Source organism: Phalaenopsis equestris, unplaced genomic scaffold, assembly GCF_001263595.1.
Source record: "Phalaenopsis equestris unplaced genomic scaffold, ASM126359v1 Scaffold000781, whole genome shotgun sequence".
Lineage (NCBI taxonomy): Eukaryota > Viridiplantae > Streptophyta > Magnoliopsida > Asparagales > Orchidaceae > Phalaenopsis > Phalaenopsis equestris.
Genome location: NW_018165221.1, coordinates 203,550 through 223,999, shown reverse-complemented (window position 1 = coordinate 223,999; position 20,450 = coordinate 203,550). Strand labels below are relative to the sequence as shown.

Here is a 20,450-nt window from a genome sequence, read left to right as displayed (position 1 = left end):
TTATTTTTGTGTTGTGGATTTAAAATTGTAGTAGTAACGGTAGATTTTTACTTTTTCTGTATGTTTAGTATTTTCAGTTTTTGTTTCTATTTTTAAATCTCAACAAATTCTTTAGAATATATTATATCTCATTTAATGCTTTAAAGGTTGTGTGTGTTTTTAAAGTTAGTGCCTGCAGTATACCATAGCTCAGTTTCATAGTCAGAAATCCTCTACATGTTAGTTTTTATTTTCATGCATTTACTGTTTTCTTTTACCAATTGAATTTTGTACTAAAATATTTTTTTAAAATACTTAAAAACTTAAGTTTGGGGGAAAGAAAATTTTCTTTTTAAAAAAGATGTAAACTAAATCTTATTTGTCCTTAAGTAACAATATTTTTAAAATTAATTTAACATGATCTGAGATATTAAAATTAAACTTTAAATGACTATACTTAATCTTATGAATATTATGGTAAATTTAGGTAAGAGTTTTTAATAATGAAAGTCAATTCTAATGTTAAAGATATTTGATATGATAAAATAAGACTACATTTTTCTATTTAAAGTAAAAGAAATTGTATTTTTGAAGTATTAAGAATTTTAGAGATTCATGTAAGAAGAAAAGAATGGGACTTTATGAAAATCATAAACTAATATGAATTTATAAAGTGAAGAAAGGTAAGGAGTTTTGACTTTGAGAAGAGAATAGTGAAGTTCAAAATGCTATCCAGATATAGTAATCCTCACTTGAAAAAGAAAAAGAAAAGAAATGATTGAAAAGATCCTAAAAGGAAAAACAAGAAAAGAAAACAAAAATAAGTGAGTAGATGCTTAATCAAAAATTGACTTCACTTGATGTGCCAAAACAACAAAGTTTCGAATTTGGAGCAAAAGTAGCAAAAAGAACGAAATTTGGAGCCAAAACAGTGAAGTTTTGAATTCTAGTGCATGATGTGCCAAATTGGCGCCAAATGCGCCGAAGTGGTGTTAGATGCGCCAGATGCGCCAAAACCCATAACAAGGCGGTCTTCAACAAACTGGTACATGATGCATCAGATTGGTACTAGATGCGCCATTTGACAAAGATTTTGCACATGATATGCCAGATTTGACACCAGATGCATCATGAACAAATTTTTTAGATTAAGGCGGTTCGAGACAAATTTTGCGCGAATTTTCAAAGGGACACTTGTTTTAAACACCCCTTGGAGTAATTCAATGTGTTCAGACACTTTGGAAGGTTATTTTATAAGGAATATGTCTCTTTGATCAATGGACATGGCTTTTGTATTCAAAAGAGTTGACTTTTGGATAGAATTTTGGAGGAAATTTTGAAGTCTTTTTGGAGGAAGACAATCTTTAATAAAAGAGAAGCAAGTCTAAGGATTAAAAAAAGAAGAGGAGTTTTGGGCGTGAGGTGTGTGGCGTGAAGCATGAGAGTTAGAGAGAGAGAAAGTCAAGGGCTTGGAGATTTTCCTCAATGATTGTAAGATGAGAGAGAATGAGAGATTTTTTTTTCATTACACTTCTAAGAGAGAATTGAGAGTGCTTGTAAAGAGAGAACTTGGAGAGAATTTCTCGGAGTTTGCTTGCGAAAGATTGTGAGATAAGTTATGTCTTTTATTTCTTTTGTTTTGTAAACTTGTTTTTATATATAAAATATGTGCTTTGTCGTGTCCTTCACATGAATTCTGAGTAGTCTTCTTTATCCTTCTCCCTAATTTAAGATATGGTTTTGTTAAGAATTGATTTTGTTTTATATGGTTTTAAATGTTTAGAGTTTAGATGATGATTTGAACTCTGATCTTCATTTACTTTTCGATCTGGTTAATTGAAATGTCAAAATGTGTTGAGAAACATATGTTCCGGAAGTGCTATGATTTCTACAACATGGGGAGAATCACATTTGATTTCATGAGAGAGTATTGCATCCATGAAATTGGTGCAAAGAAATAGAAAAATATACTTTGTTGGATGCAGAATTAGAGATTTTAAGGCGACAAATTAAAATCCCCAACTTGCTAACATCCTAATTTGCACATTGCTAGTTTTCTAGAATTGTGTGCTACATTTAAATATGATGGAGTGTCGAATGATGCCGTCAGACTTAGATTTTTTTTTTCACTAAGGGATAGAGCTAAGATATGGTTAAACTTGTTAACACCTGGATCTATCAGAACTTGGGAAGATTTATCACAAAAATTTTTATCTAAATATTTCTCACATTTAAAAACTGCTAAGCTTCGAAATGATATTTATAACAATCAGTTTGAGGGAACACCAACTGAAGATCCTAATTTGCACATTACTAGTTTTCTAGAATTGTGTGCTAAATTTAAATATGATGGAGTGTCGAATGACGTCGTCAGACTTAGAACTTTTTCCTTTTTCATTAAGGAACAAAACTAACATGTGGTTATACTCTTTAGCACTTTGATCAATCAGAACTTGGGGAGAATTATCTCAGAATATTTTGGCTAAATATTTCCCACTATTAAAATCTGCTAAGAAATGATATTTATAACACCCTTATGCTTTGAGCTCGAAATGCGAGCCATGATAGCCAGTATGGCAAGGTGGACTATAACATCCCGACCCACCTAAAGAAGTTTCCATTAAGCGTATATGATTCACTAATGTTATCTTCTGAAATTTGAAAGACTTTGGATAAGGTCCATTTAGAGCCCAAAGTTTTTCGAATCTTTTTCACTGAGAACTAATTTAAAGAACATGTTTTGCTTGATATTTTCTTTATCAATGATGACCTTTTATTGGGAACTAGTAAGCATAATCACCCTCTATATGTGACGACCTCAATATACGATATTTCATTAAACCATACATTTAATATTAAAATTTTAATCACTATGCTTTTAGTTAATTAAGATTAGCTATTAAATTAACACAAGAATTTTATTAATATATTTTACGGAACTCATCTTACTCCCAAAATTCTAAAATGCTCAAGAAAGTCTCCATTGGAGCTTGCATTCATTCTTGCAGCGGGCAAACGAAGCAAAAGTGAATACTTGAAATTCTTAACTTGTATGACAACAAATTAGATTTAGATTAGTAGGATTTACTAAATCCTGTAAATAAGAACTTAGTAAATCTGGGATGGGCTAAACCTCAAGGAGTGTTTGACGAATTTAACAAACTCAATTAAATCCTACGAAACTGTTTAATAATTTAGGTGAGGATTTTAAAGATTATTATGTTTTTTTATAGTTAAAATAATAATAATAATATTGATTACTTTATTATTATAAAAATATAATTATTTAATTTAATTTAAATTTTATTTCTCATTATATTAATTAATAATTAAGCTAATTAATTATTTAAAAAATAATTAAGCTAATTACATATCATTTAATTATTTAATATTAATCAATCATTAATTTATTAGTTATTAATTATATTTTTTGAGAATGTACTCTATATTGATTAGCTATCAAAAGCATTAAATTTTAAAATAAAATTTCTATTAAATAATTTAAAAAAAATTATCTAATAATAATTAATTTGATAATATATTAATTAGAACTTATTTATTAGTCAATTAAATTAATAAAATTAGTAAATCAACTATCCCATCTCTCCCTCTGCCCGAAAACCCTCGCGGCATCGCCTCCGTCGTCACCGTTCTCCCGGTTTTGCTCAAAACCATCTTCTTCTTTTTCGTGACGGAACCCTTGCGATACAGTCGCAATTATAGCTCACTGGGAAGGAGACGGCGGGATCGCGGCGTACAGAGACCCGAAACTCCCATCATTCTTCTCCTTCCGCACTGCGCCTACCCGAAACCATGGGGGGAGATGAAGGAAGGTAACTTCATATCTTCTTTTTCGCGCGAATTGCCCGTTCCGGATTTACTTTTTCCGCTGATTCACAGGATCAGTATATCCGGAATTTACGACCGAAATGAGTAAAACACGGATTTATGAAATCTGCGGCTTAATTTTTTCCAAACTGACCGGCTGGCATGATTTAGGTCAAATCCAGATTAATTTCTGCTCTAAATCCGTTACCAGACAACCCCTTGAAGTTCTTCAGACTTGCGGATTTACTTAACAAGACTCACACCTTTTTCTCTTACACCTCGAATGCATGAAGAAGCCCGCGACGGCGCCTTCGGTGAAGAAGGGGAAGGAAGAAGACGAATCTTTCGAGTTCTGCGAGGTTTGCAATCTGAACCATGACAAGGGACGCCGCCACCGGTACTTCCCTGCGCACGGTCGCGCTCTCGCCGACCCCGTTCCGGATTTACTTTTTCCGCTGATTCACAGGATCAGTATATCCGGAATTTACGACCGAAATGAGTAAAACACGGATTTATGAAATCTGCGGCTTTATCTTGTCCAAACTGACCGTCTGGCAGGATTTAGGTCAAATCCAGGTTAAGTTCTGCTTTAAATCCGTTACGAGACAACCCCTTGAAGTTCTTCAAACTTTCGGATTTACTGAACAAGACACACCTTTTTCTCTTACACCTCGAATGCATGAAGAAGCCGCACAATGCAAAGTTGGCGACGGCGCCTTCGGCGAAGAAGGGGAAGGAAGGAGACGAATCTTTCGAGTTCTGCGAGGTTTGCAACCTGAACCACGACAAGGGACGCCGCCATCGGTACTTCCCTGCGCACGGTCGCGCTCTCGCCGACGCCCTATCCCGTTTTCAGAATAAGCTTGATGAACTACAATTTTTCGTCCGAAACCCCAGCTTTCTACGACCCGAGCACGCCGCCTTAAATCGCATCTGGTGCCTCTTTTGCGCGGTCGATATCAGCGAGATTGGCGGCCAATTCGTCTGGTAACACAAATATTTTCTGTTCATTTTCACCCGCTCTGATGAGGATTTGGATGTACTTTAATTTTACAGCGGCAATGCTATCCGTCATTTGGCGAGCGAGGAACACCTTGGGAATCTAAAGAGGTTTCTTTGGAAGCATGGAAAAGGGATTGAGCGGATCGATTTATTTAGACTTTCTAAGGCAGATCTTCTGAAGGTGCTATCCTTTCTCTAGTGTTTAGTAGAAATATATGAAATTATGCATGGCTGATGGTGGTTATGTTTAATTGGAACTTGAGCTTGTTTGATGGTGCTTAAATGTGGTTTCAGTGGGAGAAGGGATGCGAGGCATTGACGAATATTGCTTGCAGTTCAAGCGAAGGACCAATAGGACCAGTTCTGGAGCTGTCTAAAGATATCCAATTCCAGCATGAGCATAACTCTAATAAAATGGATACTTTTGATAATCATTCTATTAGTTCTTTTAGTTCAAATGTTTCTCATCCTGTTTTGCCTTTACAAAGATTTACAAATGAGAATTATTGGGTATGCCAACCAGATGGTAATGGCTCTGCAACTGCTGCCCATGCTGCTCATGCTGCCCGAGGTTCCATTCCTTTGTCATGGGGCATGCAGGGAAATGTGTCTTATGATCACATGAATGGCTTGGAAAGTGTAGCTAGACATTTAACAGGTAGGTGCGTTTACTTTATTCTAATTTCATCCCAATTGTATATTTATGTTCAACGGTGTAAATAAGTCAGGTGCCCCACCTAACCATGTGGATATCGAAGGAAAAAGAGGACAACTGGAGACTGGAGTGGTAAATACTGTAGTTTTGTAAAATATGTGCGGTTTTTTTCTTTTTTTTAAAAAATATTTTTGTTTACCTTTTTTTCCCCCTAAATCTTTGCTGTATTGTTAACATCAGCTTTTCCTTTCTATTGGTTTTTTATGCTCCACCTTTTTTTTGGTTCATAATTTAGAGTTATTTTAAGTCTGCTATTAATATTCCAGTGATTAGCTCTGCTGTGTAATATGCTTTTTTTTCTTAAACTTAGCCAGGTGGTTTGGTGAAAAGTTGGTTTAAATTTAGGCGTTTACATGCAAAGAATTTTTTTGTGCTTGGTCTAAAGTATATATGGAGTTATTACTTCATTTTGTGGTTTATTTCCTTAGCACATATGTTGCAAAATTAGCTGCATTTGCCTTGCAGAGGCCCACTTTACATTGGGTTCTATATAGAGGAAACTAAATAACACCTATATGCATCATCTAATATGGTTGTTATTCCATATACTTTTCCAAAGCACTTTATTATTCATTAACCAGTTTAACATGAGTCGATAGTTATAACTAGCGTGGGATTGGTTCGTGGGCCAATTTGCTAAAGTTGCTAATAATATGTCTGCAAATTTAACTTCATTTTTTGAGATGCCATAAAGCATGAAAATACACATGGACATAGTTGGAGTATTGTTTTTCCTAAAATGGTTTGTATAAAAAAGTCAAGCCTGAAGATCATGATAATTAATAATGCTATATGTGTCATATTATGCATGATAAGCATACTTTTCAGATATAATAGTTGATATCTATGAATTTGCAGCATGATTATGGAACTGATTATATGGAGAGCAATGGAGGTATCTAACGTCCCAAAAATATTTGTTTGTTTGAAATATTGTTACTTATTTGTGTTTTCTAGAACTTGAACTCACCTTAAGTATTGCTCACTTGCTGGATGCAGCCTTGCAGATTCTCACTCAGATTGGTTTTCATTCTGAAGGATCTCAAGCAAATGTGTATACTGGTGGTTTGCCTCCCTGGTTAGAAATGTGCGATGAAAGTGAGAAAAATCTTGTTAATTTTGGAGCAAATATGAATAACCGTGCTCCTTTAGCTCAAAAAGGGAAGTCAAAAAAGTTAAATCCTAAACGTGTTGGCGCTGCATGGGCTGAGAAGAGAAGGATTGAACTTGAGATGGAGAAAAAAGGGGAGATTGTCATGGACAGTGTTGATGACAATTGGCTTCCCAATTTTGGTAGAGTTTGGCAGGCAGGCACTCGCAAGGAATCTAGAAAAGAATTTGAGAGGGAAAATCGTAAATTGTTCAAAGATCTCTTGCATTCAGAAGCATCATTCAAGCTACAACCATATATAAGTAAACGCATGGTAATTTAGCATCCAAAAAATATTGCACTATTATCTGTTATCTAAATAGCATCAATGAATTTGGCTATTTACATGAATTTTGTTGTTTTTCTTCAAATATGAGATAGTTGCTATTATTTGTAATTTGTATTTCCGGGCAATTACCCAAGATTATACATAAGAGGGTTCCATTTTGTAATTTTTTTTAATTTGAAATTTCTCACATCCATTTGAGTTCATTCAACAATTATTCATTCATGCAAGGAAATAAAAAAATTAATTAGCTATTTAAAAATTTATAAATTTTTTATATTTGAGGAAGATCATTTTCTTATGTCGAATGTTATGACATGATAGTAAATATTTGTCTTAAGTACATTTTTATTGAAAATAAGCTGTTTTATTTTCATCCATACTATGATATTGTCTTAATTCATTTGCATTTCTCCAGCACGAAATATTTTTTTTGTACTTAATTAGTAATATTTGATGTAACAACATTTAGTTTTTGTGTGTCTAGATGGATGGTGAACCAGATTTTTGTTGAACATTGTTGATAACTTCAAAGTTTTCCCTAAAACGATTCTCAAGTATATACCCAAACTCATTGAACATCACATGGTTGATTTATTCGGGCAGAGATTAATTCCTAGAACAAATTTGTAGGTACAACACAAATTTATAGTACACATGATTCCTTCAAAAGATTTAATTTCACAAGCCAGACCAATCCCAAGTTTTATGTAGGGACATTTGTCTAGGTCTCTCTACCAAAATATACCACACAAAGAAATATTCCGTGTAAAGGAAATATCAACATATATCAACATAAAATAAAGACAGGAGGCACGATTAATGCAATGTGTTCTATGCATAGAAAATGTTTGTTGAAGGAAAATTTGCTAACTAACCCACGGAAATAACTGAAGTGATTGTTTGTTGTGGTGTACGTACATTTTTTGACAAAACACACGAAGATAGCAAAGGATTTATGAACCACTTTAGTAGAAAATGTTTTAAACGAATGAAACCTTCAAAAATACCGTGTTATTCAGTTAATACCAAAATGAAGTTGTATTACGTTGTACCTTTTTTATCCACTTTGAACATGCTATACATTTGGGTATAACATATTTTACATTTATTACATGACTCTGTCTATTATATAAATGGTCAATCATATAATATAAGCAATCAACCATAATACCACACAATTTTTCTTTTTTTGTTTTAAATTCATATTAGGAGGGTTGCATTGTAGATAAACAAAATCTGATGGCTTACCCCTTTTTGTGGGTATTTTTGAACGTGTGGTCCAAGTATTCCTATCATTCCTTTATGTTAGGTAGAGAGAGAGCGCCTCATTGGAGAGGGTTAGAAGTTAAGAAAAAGCCACAAAGACAAGGGAGAAAAGAGAAGAGAAAGGAGCCAAGGAAGTTCAAGGAGCCTCCAAGAGTGAAGATGATGAGGAAAAACCGCTATCTCGTTCATTCCTCAATTGTCTTATCTGAAACTTAAGGTTAACATTGACCTCGGTCCTCCTTGCAGTTGTTGATCTTTGGGTCATAATTAGGGATGTTACATCATTGTCAAACTACAAGTTCATCGCTGTAGCGGATGATATAAAACCTAGTCAAATAAAGAGAATATGGTTAGAAAATAAAATTTAACCTGTACTAAGAAATAAATAATTCATTCTAATGAGACATCTTTGAGCAAGCATAGAGCCATTACTAAACAACGAATTGCCTTCATAAAACATTCATTCATATCACAAGATTTGGTATAAAGCACTAGTTTTCCCACACCAAAAAAAAAAAAAAAACACAGGGATAAGGATTCTCACATTTTATCACGTCTTTCCATCGTATTACCCACATTATTAGAATATACCTGCTTTTAAAATACCTTAGTTGGCTTAAAATTGTGCAATTCGGTATCGGGTCATTTTCTTTTTGTGAGGCAGGGTGTACTAAGGCTTAAGATATTTTGAGGTATAAGCCTTGAGATATTTTGAGGTATAAGCCTTAAGATAAAATCTAACATACGCCATAAATAAATAATTCATTCTAATTAGACTTCTTCAAGAAAACCCAGAGCAACCATAAAATGGAAAATATTCTTCATAAATTATCCATTCATATCATAAGATTTGGTACAAGAATACTAGCGTTATGCTTAAAACAAGTGGACAAACAAAAGATTCTTACATGTGATCATATAGACCTTATATTTGTGTTTACGTGTATTAACATTCTTCCAAGATACATGTTCATATCCATACAAATTTCCATCACACCAAGATCATTAGAATCATGAGAGGAATGGAAATACCTTAGTCATAAGCAAGCTTTGAAATTGTGATTCAAGATTAAATCATTAAATCAATAAACAATATGAAAAATAAAGCATTTAAAAATCATTTTCCTTAGGACTCAATTTTAAGTAACATCATAAAATTGAGCTCAATTTTCTCCCAACAGTAATTGAGCATAATCCGAATGTATCTCAGTACCCATAAAAATATATGTAAACATAATAATAAGCATGAAGTTAAAGATAAATAAGTTAACATTAACAAGAATTTTAAAATAACAAGTAAATATCATCTTAAATAAATTGGTTACGACTTGGGATTTGAATTCAAAAATTTCTCACACTTCCAACACTTGAAGTTTGGTTACAATCATGAGAGTTTGATTTTTCTCCACCCTTATGCATGCACCTCATTAAGCTTTGCATGTGCTTTGACCTGAGGCACACCTCAAATTATGTAATTTTAAGCAACAATCATAAGCTTCTTTAATTATATTAGAAAATATCATGTGATGGTAGGCATAGGCATATAATTGAAAAGGTAAGACAAAGTATTAGCTGGCAGTCAATAATAAAGAGAATCAATATGCATGTGCATGTAAATCAATATGGTAGGCATATGCATAAACAACACCAATCATATTCATTTTAGCACATCTTAAATCATGTAAAATCAATTATAATGCAAAATGAATGAATCCTCTCACACACATTCTGTCAATAATCACTTTCATATGCTTAATGAAATCATACAACCATGTAATCTTGCATTAGAACATTATCACTCACGGTATAAAACTAAAAAGTTATTCAACAAAATTAAGTGAAGATCCTCATTTAAGCTTAAATCAAGATTACCTTCTTTTTGAGTGTTTACCACTCTTCTCGACTCTTATACAAGCTCTTAATTAGCCTCCAAGCAAGCTAAGCTAGCCATTCCCACTGCTTAAGCATTGGACATAGATCCCTATCATTTCATGAACTAACTTCTATTAAGAGAGATCATATTGGCAAGCTACATGCGTTTATCTTTTTTTTTAATTATTATTTAAATCACACATTTATATGTCATGTCCGAAACGTGTCAGAGTCGTGTTCTACACTTGTCAGATTTGTGTCCATGTTCGATACGTAGAGAGGCTCATCAATGCTTGCTCTGATTAACTTTGAGATCAATTCAAGTGGCAGACATGCTTGAGGGAGGAGTTAGAAACGTTGTGAGAAAACCACCCGAAGATTCAAGCTGCTATCTCTAGTTCCAACGAAGCAGTGATCTCAGGTACAAACCCAACACTAATAATTGGATATGGCAACTTAGAGATGCGATCGATGAGGCAGATGATTTGCTCGATGAGTTTGGGTACATGAATCTTAAACAACATGTGACCACACTAAACATGGAGGAAACCAAAAAATATTCTGCCGCCATGAACTTCTTGTTTAAAACTGTTGGTAAACTTTGCAAATTTGGCGAATGGACAATTAGAATTGATCCCAATTTAAAGTGGCTGGAGGAGGCTGTGTAGAAACTTGATAAAGTTTCAGCTGAGGTTGGTACTTTCCTTCGTCCTGTAGAAAATGTGAAGCAATGTGCTAGAGCCATCAAATGGCGGAGCTCAATGGTACGGATTGGGCATTTTGAGGAGGTAGTAGTGGACGAAGAGGCTGATCTCCTATGTGATTTGAAGGTCATGTCAGAGGAGAGGTGATAGTTTTGGAGGACGGTGCCTTTTATGGTGCTTTCGATGGGTAGGATGACATGATTTGCATGGCCACTTTCCACGAGTGATTACATCGGAGAAAGATAGGTCTCGAGATCGGGTCAATTGCTTGCAAAACATGTTTTAAAAATAGTGAAAACATGTTTTTCTGTTTTTAAAAACAATATAGAAACTTTTTAAAAACAAAGTAAGTTAAATAAAAAAAAAACAAGTAAACAAATGTGTTTTTTTTATTTTATTAAAAGAAAAATAAAAAGCATAAAATGAAAAAATGGTTCAAACAGACTCTAAGCAAATAATTTTTTTATACGTGCAGGTTTAGGTTTAATATTTTTTAGGATAAATCTACCCCTAATATGTTTTGAGATTGACATAGAAAATTTCAACTAGTATATATTTTATTTTCAATTATGTTGTCAGGTGATTATGATGAAGGGATATTACATTTTTTTTTATTGAAAACTGATTATTATTATGATGTAGTTTTTATTTTATATTCTTAATTAGTATCTTGTATTCAATTTTATTCATTGATAAATGATTATTAATTATTAATTTAGTTAGTTATCTTTAAGGTAAATATAATTTATGTTATTTTTTAATAATTAATCATATTTATTTGGGCCTATTAGATTATAATAACTATCCCCACACCATTTTTAATTATTCTTTGATTTTATTCTATAATTATGTATTTCCTCTTTTGGTTTATTCTGTTGTAATTTTTTTCCTAGTTATTTTATTTTGTTTTTATTACTTTCCATTATCATGTCGATTGTAATTGGGCTTAAATATCCCTCTCATAAATGAAATTATGTTGATTTATTCTAAATTGCAACTTGGTATCAGAGCATAAACCTAATGTCAGTAGCCCCGACGCTCGGTTCCAGCAGCTGCTTCTAGCCGATAGCCTTCCCTGTTGGATTCAACGAACTGCAGGCATTCCATAAGGATTTCTCATGTCTCTGTTCGTAGGTTTCTCCCAATTCTGCTGCAAAAGATCCGCGTCTGTCCACAAAATTCTACCATTCTTCCTCCAGGGAACAGAAGATCTGCCACTTTTTTTTATAGGGTCCAGCAATCAGAAGATCTGCTACCAGATTTCTATTCATCAGAGGACTTCTGTTGCCGCCAGAAGACTTCTACTTCCTGGATAGGATTCTGCTGCTCTTCCTCCGGTGAACAGAAGATCTTGTTGATGTTATGCTGAAAGTATCTTTGGGTTGTCCTATCTGCAATTTTTGCTGTTGTATTCGTTTGTCATGATTCTTCCAAAATTAATCAATGACATAGAACCACAATATCATATCTTTTGGCTCTGTCGGAATTATGGTTGATTCTTTCAATAAATCAGTCTCAAAAGGCATTTTTTATTCCACTGGAGGATCAACTCCAACCTCCGCTCCCTTGCAGACCTTAGAATTAGAAGTCAACATGAATTTCTTGATCACAACTCATAAGTTGAACAATAATAACATCCTCCAATGGTCCCAAGCGGTGTCTTTGTTCATCAAATGACACAGAAAGTTCGGTCAGCTCACATTATGATTTGCGAGCCTCCAAATACTGACCCATCATATGGAGTTTGGGAAGTGGTGAACTCTATGATCATGTCATTGTTGATCAACTCCATTGTGACTTCAATTGACCGCTTGTACATGTTCATCCCATCTGCTAGTGCTCATTAGGCAGATGTCCGTGATATATACTCAGATGTAGGAAATTCCGATCAACTCTATGAGGTATCTAATAAGATTCGGAATTCAAAATAGGGGTCAAGGACAGTGAACCAAGTATTATAATGACCTAGTTACTTTATGGATGAAATTCGACCTGTACTACGACTACACCTGAGATTCTCCTGCCGACTTATCCTCCATCCAAAAGATTGTACAAAATGATCGTATGTTCCAATTCCTTGCTGGTCTTAACAAAATCCTTGACAAAGTTTGGGGCCGTATTCTTTGTCGGGATCCTTTTTCTTCCGCTCGAGCTGCTTTTATCGAGATTCGTCAGGAAGAAAGTAAGAGACTTGTTATGCTCGACACTTTCACACCTTTAGCTGAGTTGTCCGCCTTAATCTCATATAACGCTCAGCCATAGCGAACCGATAATCCTACTTGTGATTACTACTGTCACAAACCCAATGACACTCTGGACAAGTGTTGAAATCTTCACTGTAAGCCGACATACAAACCTTTAGCCAAATACTCTGCTGTCAATGGAATCACTGCAACGGCCGAACAAGACACGACTCGACCGACTCCTACCCGGAACATGTCAAATTTCTCTGTCCCTAAAACACTAGAGGGAGCAATTGATCAAGTTTCTTGGAGCCAGTCAAATCTCTGTGGGTCTATTGACCTCCAATGTTCGATATGGTACTCTTCCTATGACTCTCATAGTTTATTCCTCCTTTAGTCCATTGATTATTGAATTTGTTGCCACAGATCACATGACTAGCTGCTCGCAAACGTTCTCGACTTAATACTCGTGCTCTAGAAAAAAAATTCCTTCAGAATTGCCGATGGATCCTATTGCTCTATTGCTGGTAAATTGTTGATTGTACTAACGACCAATCTAACTCTAGAATCTATTTTACATGTTTTCCGATTGCAATGTAACTTGTTATTGGTCAACAAGTTGACAAGTGATATCGTTTGTGTGGTTAATTTCTCTTATGATCATTGTGTTTTTTAGAATCTTCGTTCAGGGAGGATGATTGGAAATGCTAATAAGATAGCTGAGTTCTACTATTTTCAAGAGGACAACATAGAGAATGAAGAGACCGCTTAAAAGTCGTTACATATCTCGACTTATTAAATGTTCCATTATGTTATTACATTATCTTTTGGTTCATTCTAGTTTTTAATATTTGAAAAATTTGTATCCTCTAACATTTTCTAATAAAAATCTCTCCAATTTCAATTGTGAGACATGTCAGTTCGTCAAACATTACCGAGTTCATTACCCACCTCACACTTACACACCTTTCGCTTCTTTCTCTCATTCATAATGACATATGAGGACCTTCTTGCACTTTCAACTACAATAAACGGTGGTTCTCGACCTTAATTAATGACCACACTGGAGACTTGGGTCTACATGTTAAAAGACAAATCAAAAGTCACTGTGATCTTTCAAAACTTCTATACCATTGTTTTAATTCAATTCAAAATTTTTATTCAGGTTCTTCGGATCGACAATATTCGTGAGTTTTTTAACTCTATTTTGAGTGAATTCTTGGTAAATAAAAGTATCCTCCACCATAGTTGCTGCACGAACACTAAACAAAATGGGGTAGCCGAGAGAAAAAATCACCTCATTGACGTTGCTCGCTTCATTATGTTTCAATTCAATTTCCCGAAACATTTTTTGAATGATACCATTTTAACCACCATTTATCTCATAATTAGAGTCCCCTCCAAAATTCACAAGTTTCCCTCTAGCTGTCTTGATGTCATGCTTTCCTGTCAATCGGGTCTTCTCCACTTTAGATTACAAAATTTTTGGATGCACTGCCTTTATTCGGAACACTGCCCCTACTCGGAGCAAACTTGATCTTAAATTGGAGTAAACTTGATCTTAGATCCATAAAATGTATCTTCCTTAGTTACTCCGCAACTCAAAAGGGGTATCGATGCCTTGATCCGACCACAAGAAAAATCTATGTGAGTATTGATGTCTCATTTTTTGAAAATTTAAGGAGCTTAAGTTCCCTAACAGTCCCATATCCTACTCTTATGGATAATCCCCCCATTGTTCTTACCACTAAGGAGTACCCTGTCTCGTTGAGTGCACCATCTCCTCACACTGTCCGTGCCTACACTCGGCGCACCCGCTCTAATGCTACAACTTAGGAGCCTGCTACCTCTTTACAGGACATTGACTCTACTCCAGGTGACATTGTCAGCACAACCCCTCCTTTGAATGAGGAGGTGAGTTTCCAAGTAAGGTATGCAATTCGACATGCTTCATCTATTCTATGACAAAATGTGTCTTTCCACAGTTTATCGCCGACCTACAAAGCATTTGCTATTGCCCTGATGGACCATAAGATCCCTGCTACTATTGAGGTTGCTCTTGATGATCCAGCCTGGAAAACGACAATAATGGAGGAGATGAATGTTCTTCAGTGGAATCATACATGGGACGTCGCAGACCTTTCTCGGGGTAAGAAAACTGTAGGGTGCCGATGAATTTTTAGCACCAAATTCAACTCTGACGGGTCCTTTAAATGCAACAAGGCAAGATTGGTCGCCAAAGGATACTCATGGAGTTAATTATGAGGAAACTTTTGCTACAGTAGCTAAGTTAAACATTGTTCGGGTCCTGTTGTCACTTGAAGTGAATATGGATAGACCTTTATTCCAATTATATGTCAAGAATGCATTCTTGAATGGTGAGCTGGTAGAAGAGGGGTTCATGTCTCTCCCTCCGGGTTTTTATTCAACTGTCTCTAGAGGACAAGTGTGCAGACTACGAACGTCTCTTTATGGGCTAAAGCAGTCCTAAAGAGATTAGTTTGACAGGTTCACAAAGGTGGTTGGAGGCCATGGTTTTACTCAAGCTTAATCGGAACATACCTTCTTCTTCTGGCACTCCTCCAATAGTCAGGTAGCTAACTTTATTGTCTATATTGACGATATTGCTCCTACAGGTAACGATGTTCATCCATTGGAATCTTTAAAAGACATTCTTGCTTTGACATTCGAGATGAAGCATTTGAGATCTCTCCGACACTTCTTAGGCATGGAAGTGGCTCGGTTCTCTCGGGGAATTTGTCTGTCTCAGCGTAAATATGTAATTGACTTCATGATAGAGAACCCCCTTCTACTGTGCAAACATGTTGTTGTTCTTATGTATCCTAATAAAAAATATCTGACATTCCCAACGTTTTACCTGTCAACAAAAGTAACTACCAACGCATTGTGGGAAAACTAACCTACCTGGCTCATACTTGCCCTGACTCATGTCACGCAGTTGAAATAATGAGTCAATTCATGCAGGTCCCCTACGGACACGGCCTCCAAGTTGTACACTGAATTCTCCACTATTTAAAGGTACACAGGGTTCAAGTTTGTTTTTTTTCCCGCCACAGTTCTCGGTCTATTATTGATTATACAGATGCTGATTGGGTCAGATCAATTCATGATCAACATCCGCCTTGGGGTAGTGTTGAAGCTGAATTCTGATCCATGTCCTTATGAATTTGTGAAGCTCTCTGGCTACGCATCATGCTCCTTGAACTCCGTATGCCAAGCTCTGTCCCGCTACGACTATTTTGTGATAATAAGACTACAATCAACATTGCTTACAAACCAGTCCATCATGATTGTACTAAACATGTGGTGATCGACTAACTCTTCATCAAGAAAGAAATTGAGACTCGGGAGATTTGCGTTCCGTCCTCTAGTGGTGAACTAGCGGGCATCATCACAAGAATTTGCCTCGCTATTTCGATGACTTCGAGTCCAAGTTGAACATGACTGACATCTATGCTTCAACTTGAGGGGGAATATTAGATTATAATGGTTATACTTACGTTATTATTACTTATTATTTGATTTTATTCCCTAATTATATATTTTTTCTTTTGTTTTATTCTGTTTTAATTTCTTCCATAGTTATTTTATTCTGTTTTTATTACTTTTCATTAATATACCTATTGTAATTAGGTTTAAATGCCCCCCCTCCCCTCCTATTAATGAAATTATGCTGGTCTATTTCAAATCTCAAGAGAGCCATTTAACCAATTTTTGTTATTCTCCATTGTTTTAATCAAAGAAGTTCATTAATCACATCATTTTGGAAAGCAAGGTTAACAACAATTTTGTCTGGTAGCTAATTGCTTTGTTTTTTTTCTTTTGGCTGGATGAGCACTTGAAACAAGCTCATTGGGATTCTTCATTTTGTTTCTAATCAATGCGTTGTGCATTCGAGCACAAAATTACCTTCACATTACATCATGATAAAGGACATCGCTATAAAAAAATTACACTGCAATAAAACATTAAATAGCATTGCCTATGGATATCTTAATATCATAACTCCTACCAATTCTAAAGTCACCGTGTCTTTGCCTATCCTTGGTTACAGTAGCTAGCTCCTCCTTGACGGCTGAAAACCGCAGCCTATGTTTTCTAAGCATCACTTTCTTTAGTTGTTGTCCACTCACTGAATACTTATCTATTGTTGAGAAGCATACCATGAAATAGTGATGCCCATCTTCCATGAAGTTGGATTCACCTTCCTTTTATAGAGAGAGACAGATAGTGTGAAAGGGAGGGAGTTTAACTAGTTTTATACAGGGATTATTCAATATCAAAACTTGAATTTGGTGTGTAGAGCTAAACTCCACCATCATAAGAGTTCAGTCCGAAAAGAAAAGTAATTTGCCATCTGCCAATGAAGGGATGGCGGTTGAATGCATTTTTTTTCAGTGTTAGTGTGTGGAAATTTGTATAAAAATTACAACCGGGTACCAAAGTTTCTGCCTGAAGTCAGGACTAAGCGAATTCTTCTTTTGATTGTCAGTACATTTAAATATACGGATGTCCATGACATGAGCTTGATCTGATGAAAAATTATAGGGTGATTCTGTATTAACTATTGAAGGATTAAAATTCAGAATCTTAATGTTCTTGTTCCCATTATGGCATATTACGCTGTTTCACGACATTTAGCAGACACTAAAGGTGTTTTATGTATATTAGGCCACTATTAGCTCTAAATTGACGATATTTATGCTTGTAAAGCATTTACAATCATTTGATTTCAATAGCATTATGGCACATTATTTCATTATTTATAGCAGTTACCCACCATCCGTGAAACTCGATAGATTATCAGGTGTTGGGTAATGGTAGGCCATTTTAAATTGCCCGCACTGTTTTGCAGGATGCGCAGTTAATATTAGGAAAAATCATAATCTGTTTTTGTAAAAATTGCAATCATCTGCATTAGATGGCTATTTTTAGCCTGAAATTCTCTTTATGATGCAATGTAATCATCTGCATTAGATGTCTATTTTTAGCCCGAAATTCTTTTTATGATGCAATTTACGTGCTATATTACTCCTTCTTCTTAAAGACGCCTCTCTTGTACTTTCATTGCAGCGAATGGACTCTTCCAGCAAGATTGAAATAGTTGATCCATTTATAGAGCAGAAGTGAAGATTTTGAGTCTGACAAACAAGATATGTATATAAATCACATCTATCTTTACTTTGGAGAAAGTTCGCCAGTGACTTAAGGGTGATTTGTTTTTTGCCACATGAGGTACACTGCTGTTCCTGAGTGCTCTAATGCTTTTGGTTAATTATCATGTCTTCCTTCAAGTAGTGCAAGATAATTTTTGATGAAATTACATGTTTGAAATCTTTCCCATGAATGGAAATTTATAATATTTTCTTAAGCCTATTATTGTGTTAACAACCAGTTGTAACAAAGCCCTGTAGGTAGTTGGCTGTTAAAGTACCTTCTCAATGCTGGATAGAAGACTTAAATTAAAAAAGTAGGCATGATATTGTACTGCAGTGCTCCGGTGTTTAAATGAATGCGGATACAATAATTTCAAGGAATTATTATTATTTTTTAAGAAAAAATTACATTCATACCACACATTTCTTATGCATTTACGTTCCTAACACCCGAAGTTTGATATTTACATTTAAAACACCTTGGTGCCATAAAATTATGCATGAAATATGTATCACTTTTAAAAAGTGATTGTGGTAAATTTTGTGTTTACATATATCAATATGTTGTAAATGATCAGTTTTTAAATAAAGAATTTCCTTCCGCTTCTAATTTTATATTGAGACGTGCTGTTTGAGATACTAGTATCTGTTATTGAAAAAATTATTTCATACGGACAGCGCATGTATCCGATTTCAACCGTCGATCACAGCAAAACTGTATTTCGGTGTGCCCCATTTTTTTTAGGAAAAAAAAAATAACAAAAAAGTTGTGATTGACGGCCGAGATCGTACTGTCCGTATGAAATAATTTCTCCTCTCATTGATAGTGGTTTATGAACATAGGTTTATGAAATTTATATAACTTAGTTTAAAGCCTTAGATGTGTTAGAAAACTTGTGTTTGCGGTGTTGATTGTTGATAGAAACATTATTATTCTTTAATTTGTAGGTAGTTTTTATTTATATTTTTGATAATAATTAATATGCCCATGGTGTTTGTCCAGTCATCATAATTAATTAATTAATTAATTAATTTTTTAATTAGTTTTTATTAGTGCGGTCTGGTGGAATCGAAGAGTTTATGCTAGACTAGGTTTAGTAAATTTTTTGGTCGCAATCGCATTCAAAATCTTGCATTATTCGACATCTACCCGCACGTGCTGCGACCAAAACTTTTAATTATTTAACAGCCGACGGCGTCTCAATTTTATCCAGAAGGGCTTAGATTTCAAATCCTTTTTTTATTTCTTAAATAATCAACAAGAAATTATAAAATATATTAAATTAATTTGTGACAAATAATCTTCTCGACAAATATTTAACAAATACTTTCTTCAGCATGTCATTGAATTTTAGAAATTAGGGCCGCAAAATAAGTTCATTATTTGCAAACATATTTAGCTCATCTGACCCATCAATAAACAAGTCATCAAACTTGAAATGCACAAAATTACTGGATATGGCCATGACAACTCAATAAAACTATAGTTTAATAGGATCTAAATTCAAAATATTAAATTTGAATTTATCTTTTGAACTTGTACCAATAATATTATTATCTTATTTTGAGGTAGAACAATAAATCAACAACAATGTTTCTTCGATAAATATCCCTGACTTTAAGAGTACTTCCTTAGGTGATTTATCGCATTCAGTGGATTGATTCAAGCATTTGATGATCTGTTGAACCAAATTTATGGTGGTGATCACTTATAAACTCCACCCCGACTGGGGCTGTCAAAAAAGCTCGTTGTTCACGAACAATTTGTGTTCGACTCGTCAGGGAGCTCGTGTTTAATTTGTTCAATAAACAAACGAGTCTAGCACAAGATTTTTCTTTTTTTTTTCGTTCGGTTTATAAATGAACAAAACACGGACTGTCACATGTTCAAATTGTTACTATTAGAAATATAAAATAATTTAAAATAATTATATATATAAAATTATCATTTTTAAAAAATAGTTCTATACTCTAAAAATTCATCATATTCTAAAAAAAATATTACCACAACTGACCTCCCATTCCTTTCTCTAAAGCTTTAGGTTTCGAACGCCTCTCCTTCTTCTGATTCTTCTCCTTCTTCTCTCAAAATCGCGAAAAGCTTTCGGCCACGAGAGCTTAGAGTTTGTGGTTTGTGTTTGTTCTCTAATCTCTACTTCTATTTATCTTCGATAAATTTTTTGTCCTCGGCGAGTCGCCAACTCGGTGTTGGATTGACTGCTCGGTATTCATACTTGGTTGGATGTAAGGCTATCTAGGTGTCATCTTTGAGTATATTTTCTCTA

The 20,450-nt window shown here is 34.7% G+C and overlaps 1 protein-coding gene across 1 annotated transcript; it reads left to right on the top strand.

Annotated features, from left to right (window-relative positions):
- The first annotated feature begins 3,575 nt into the window (after positions 1-3,575).
- LOC110031166 (TITAN-like protein) lies at positions 3,576-18,352 on the top strand. Its single transcript, XM_020734244.1, has 8 exons — positions 3,576-3,812; positions 4,366-4,794; positions 4,864-4,990; positions 5,104-5,467; positions 5,538-5,596; positions 6,383-6,419; positions 6,524-6,948; positions 18,083-18,352. Exons 2-8 carry the CDS (start codon positions 4,487-4,489, stop codon positions 18,137-18,139), a joined length of 1,377 nt encoding a protein of 458 aa, XP_020589903.1. The 5' UTR covers positions 3,576-3,812; positions 4,366-4,486; the 3' UTR covers positions 18,140-18,352.
- The last annotated feature ends 2,098 nt before the right edge of the window (positions 18,353-20,450 follow it).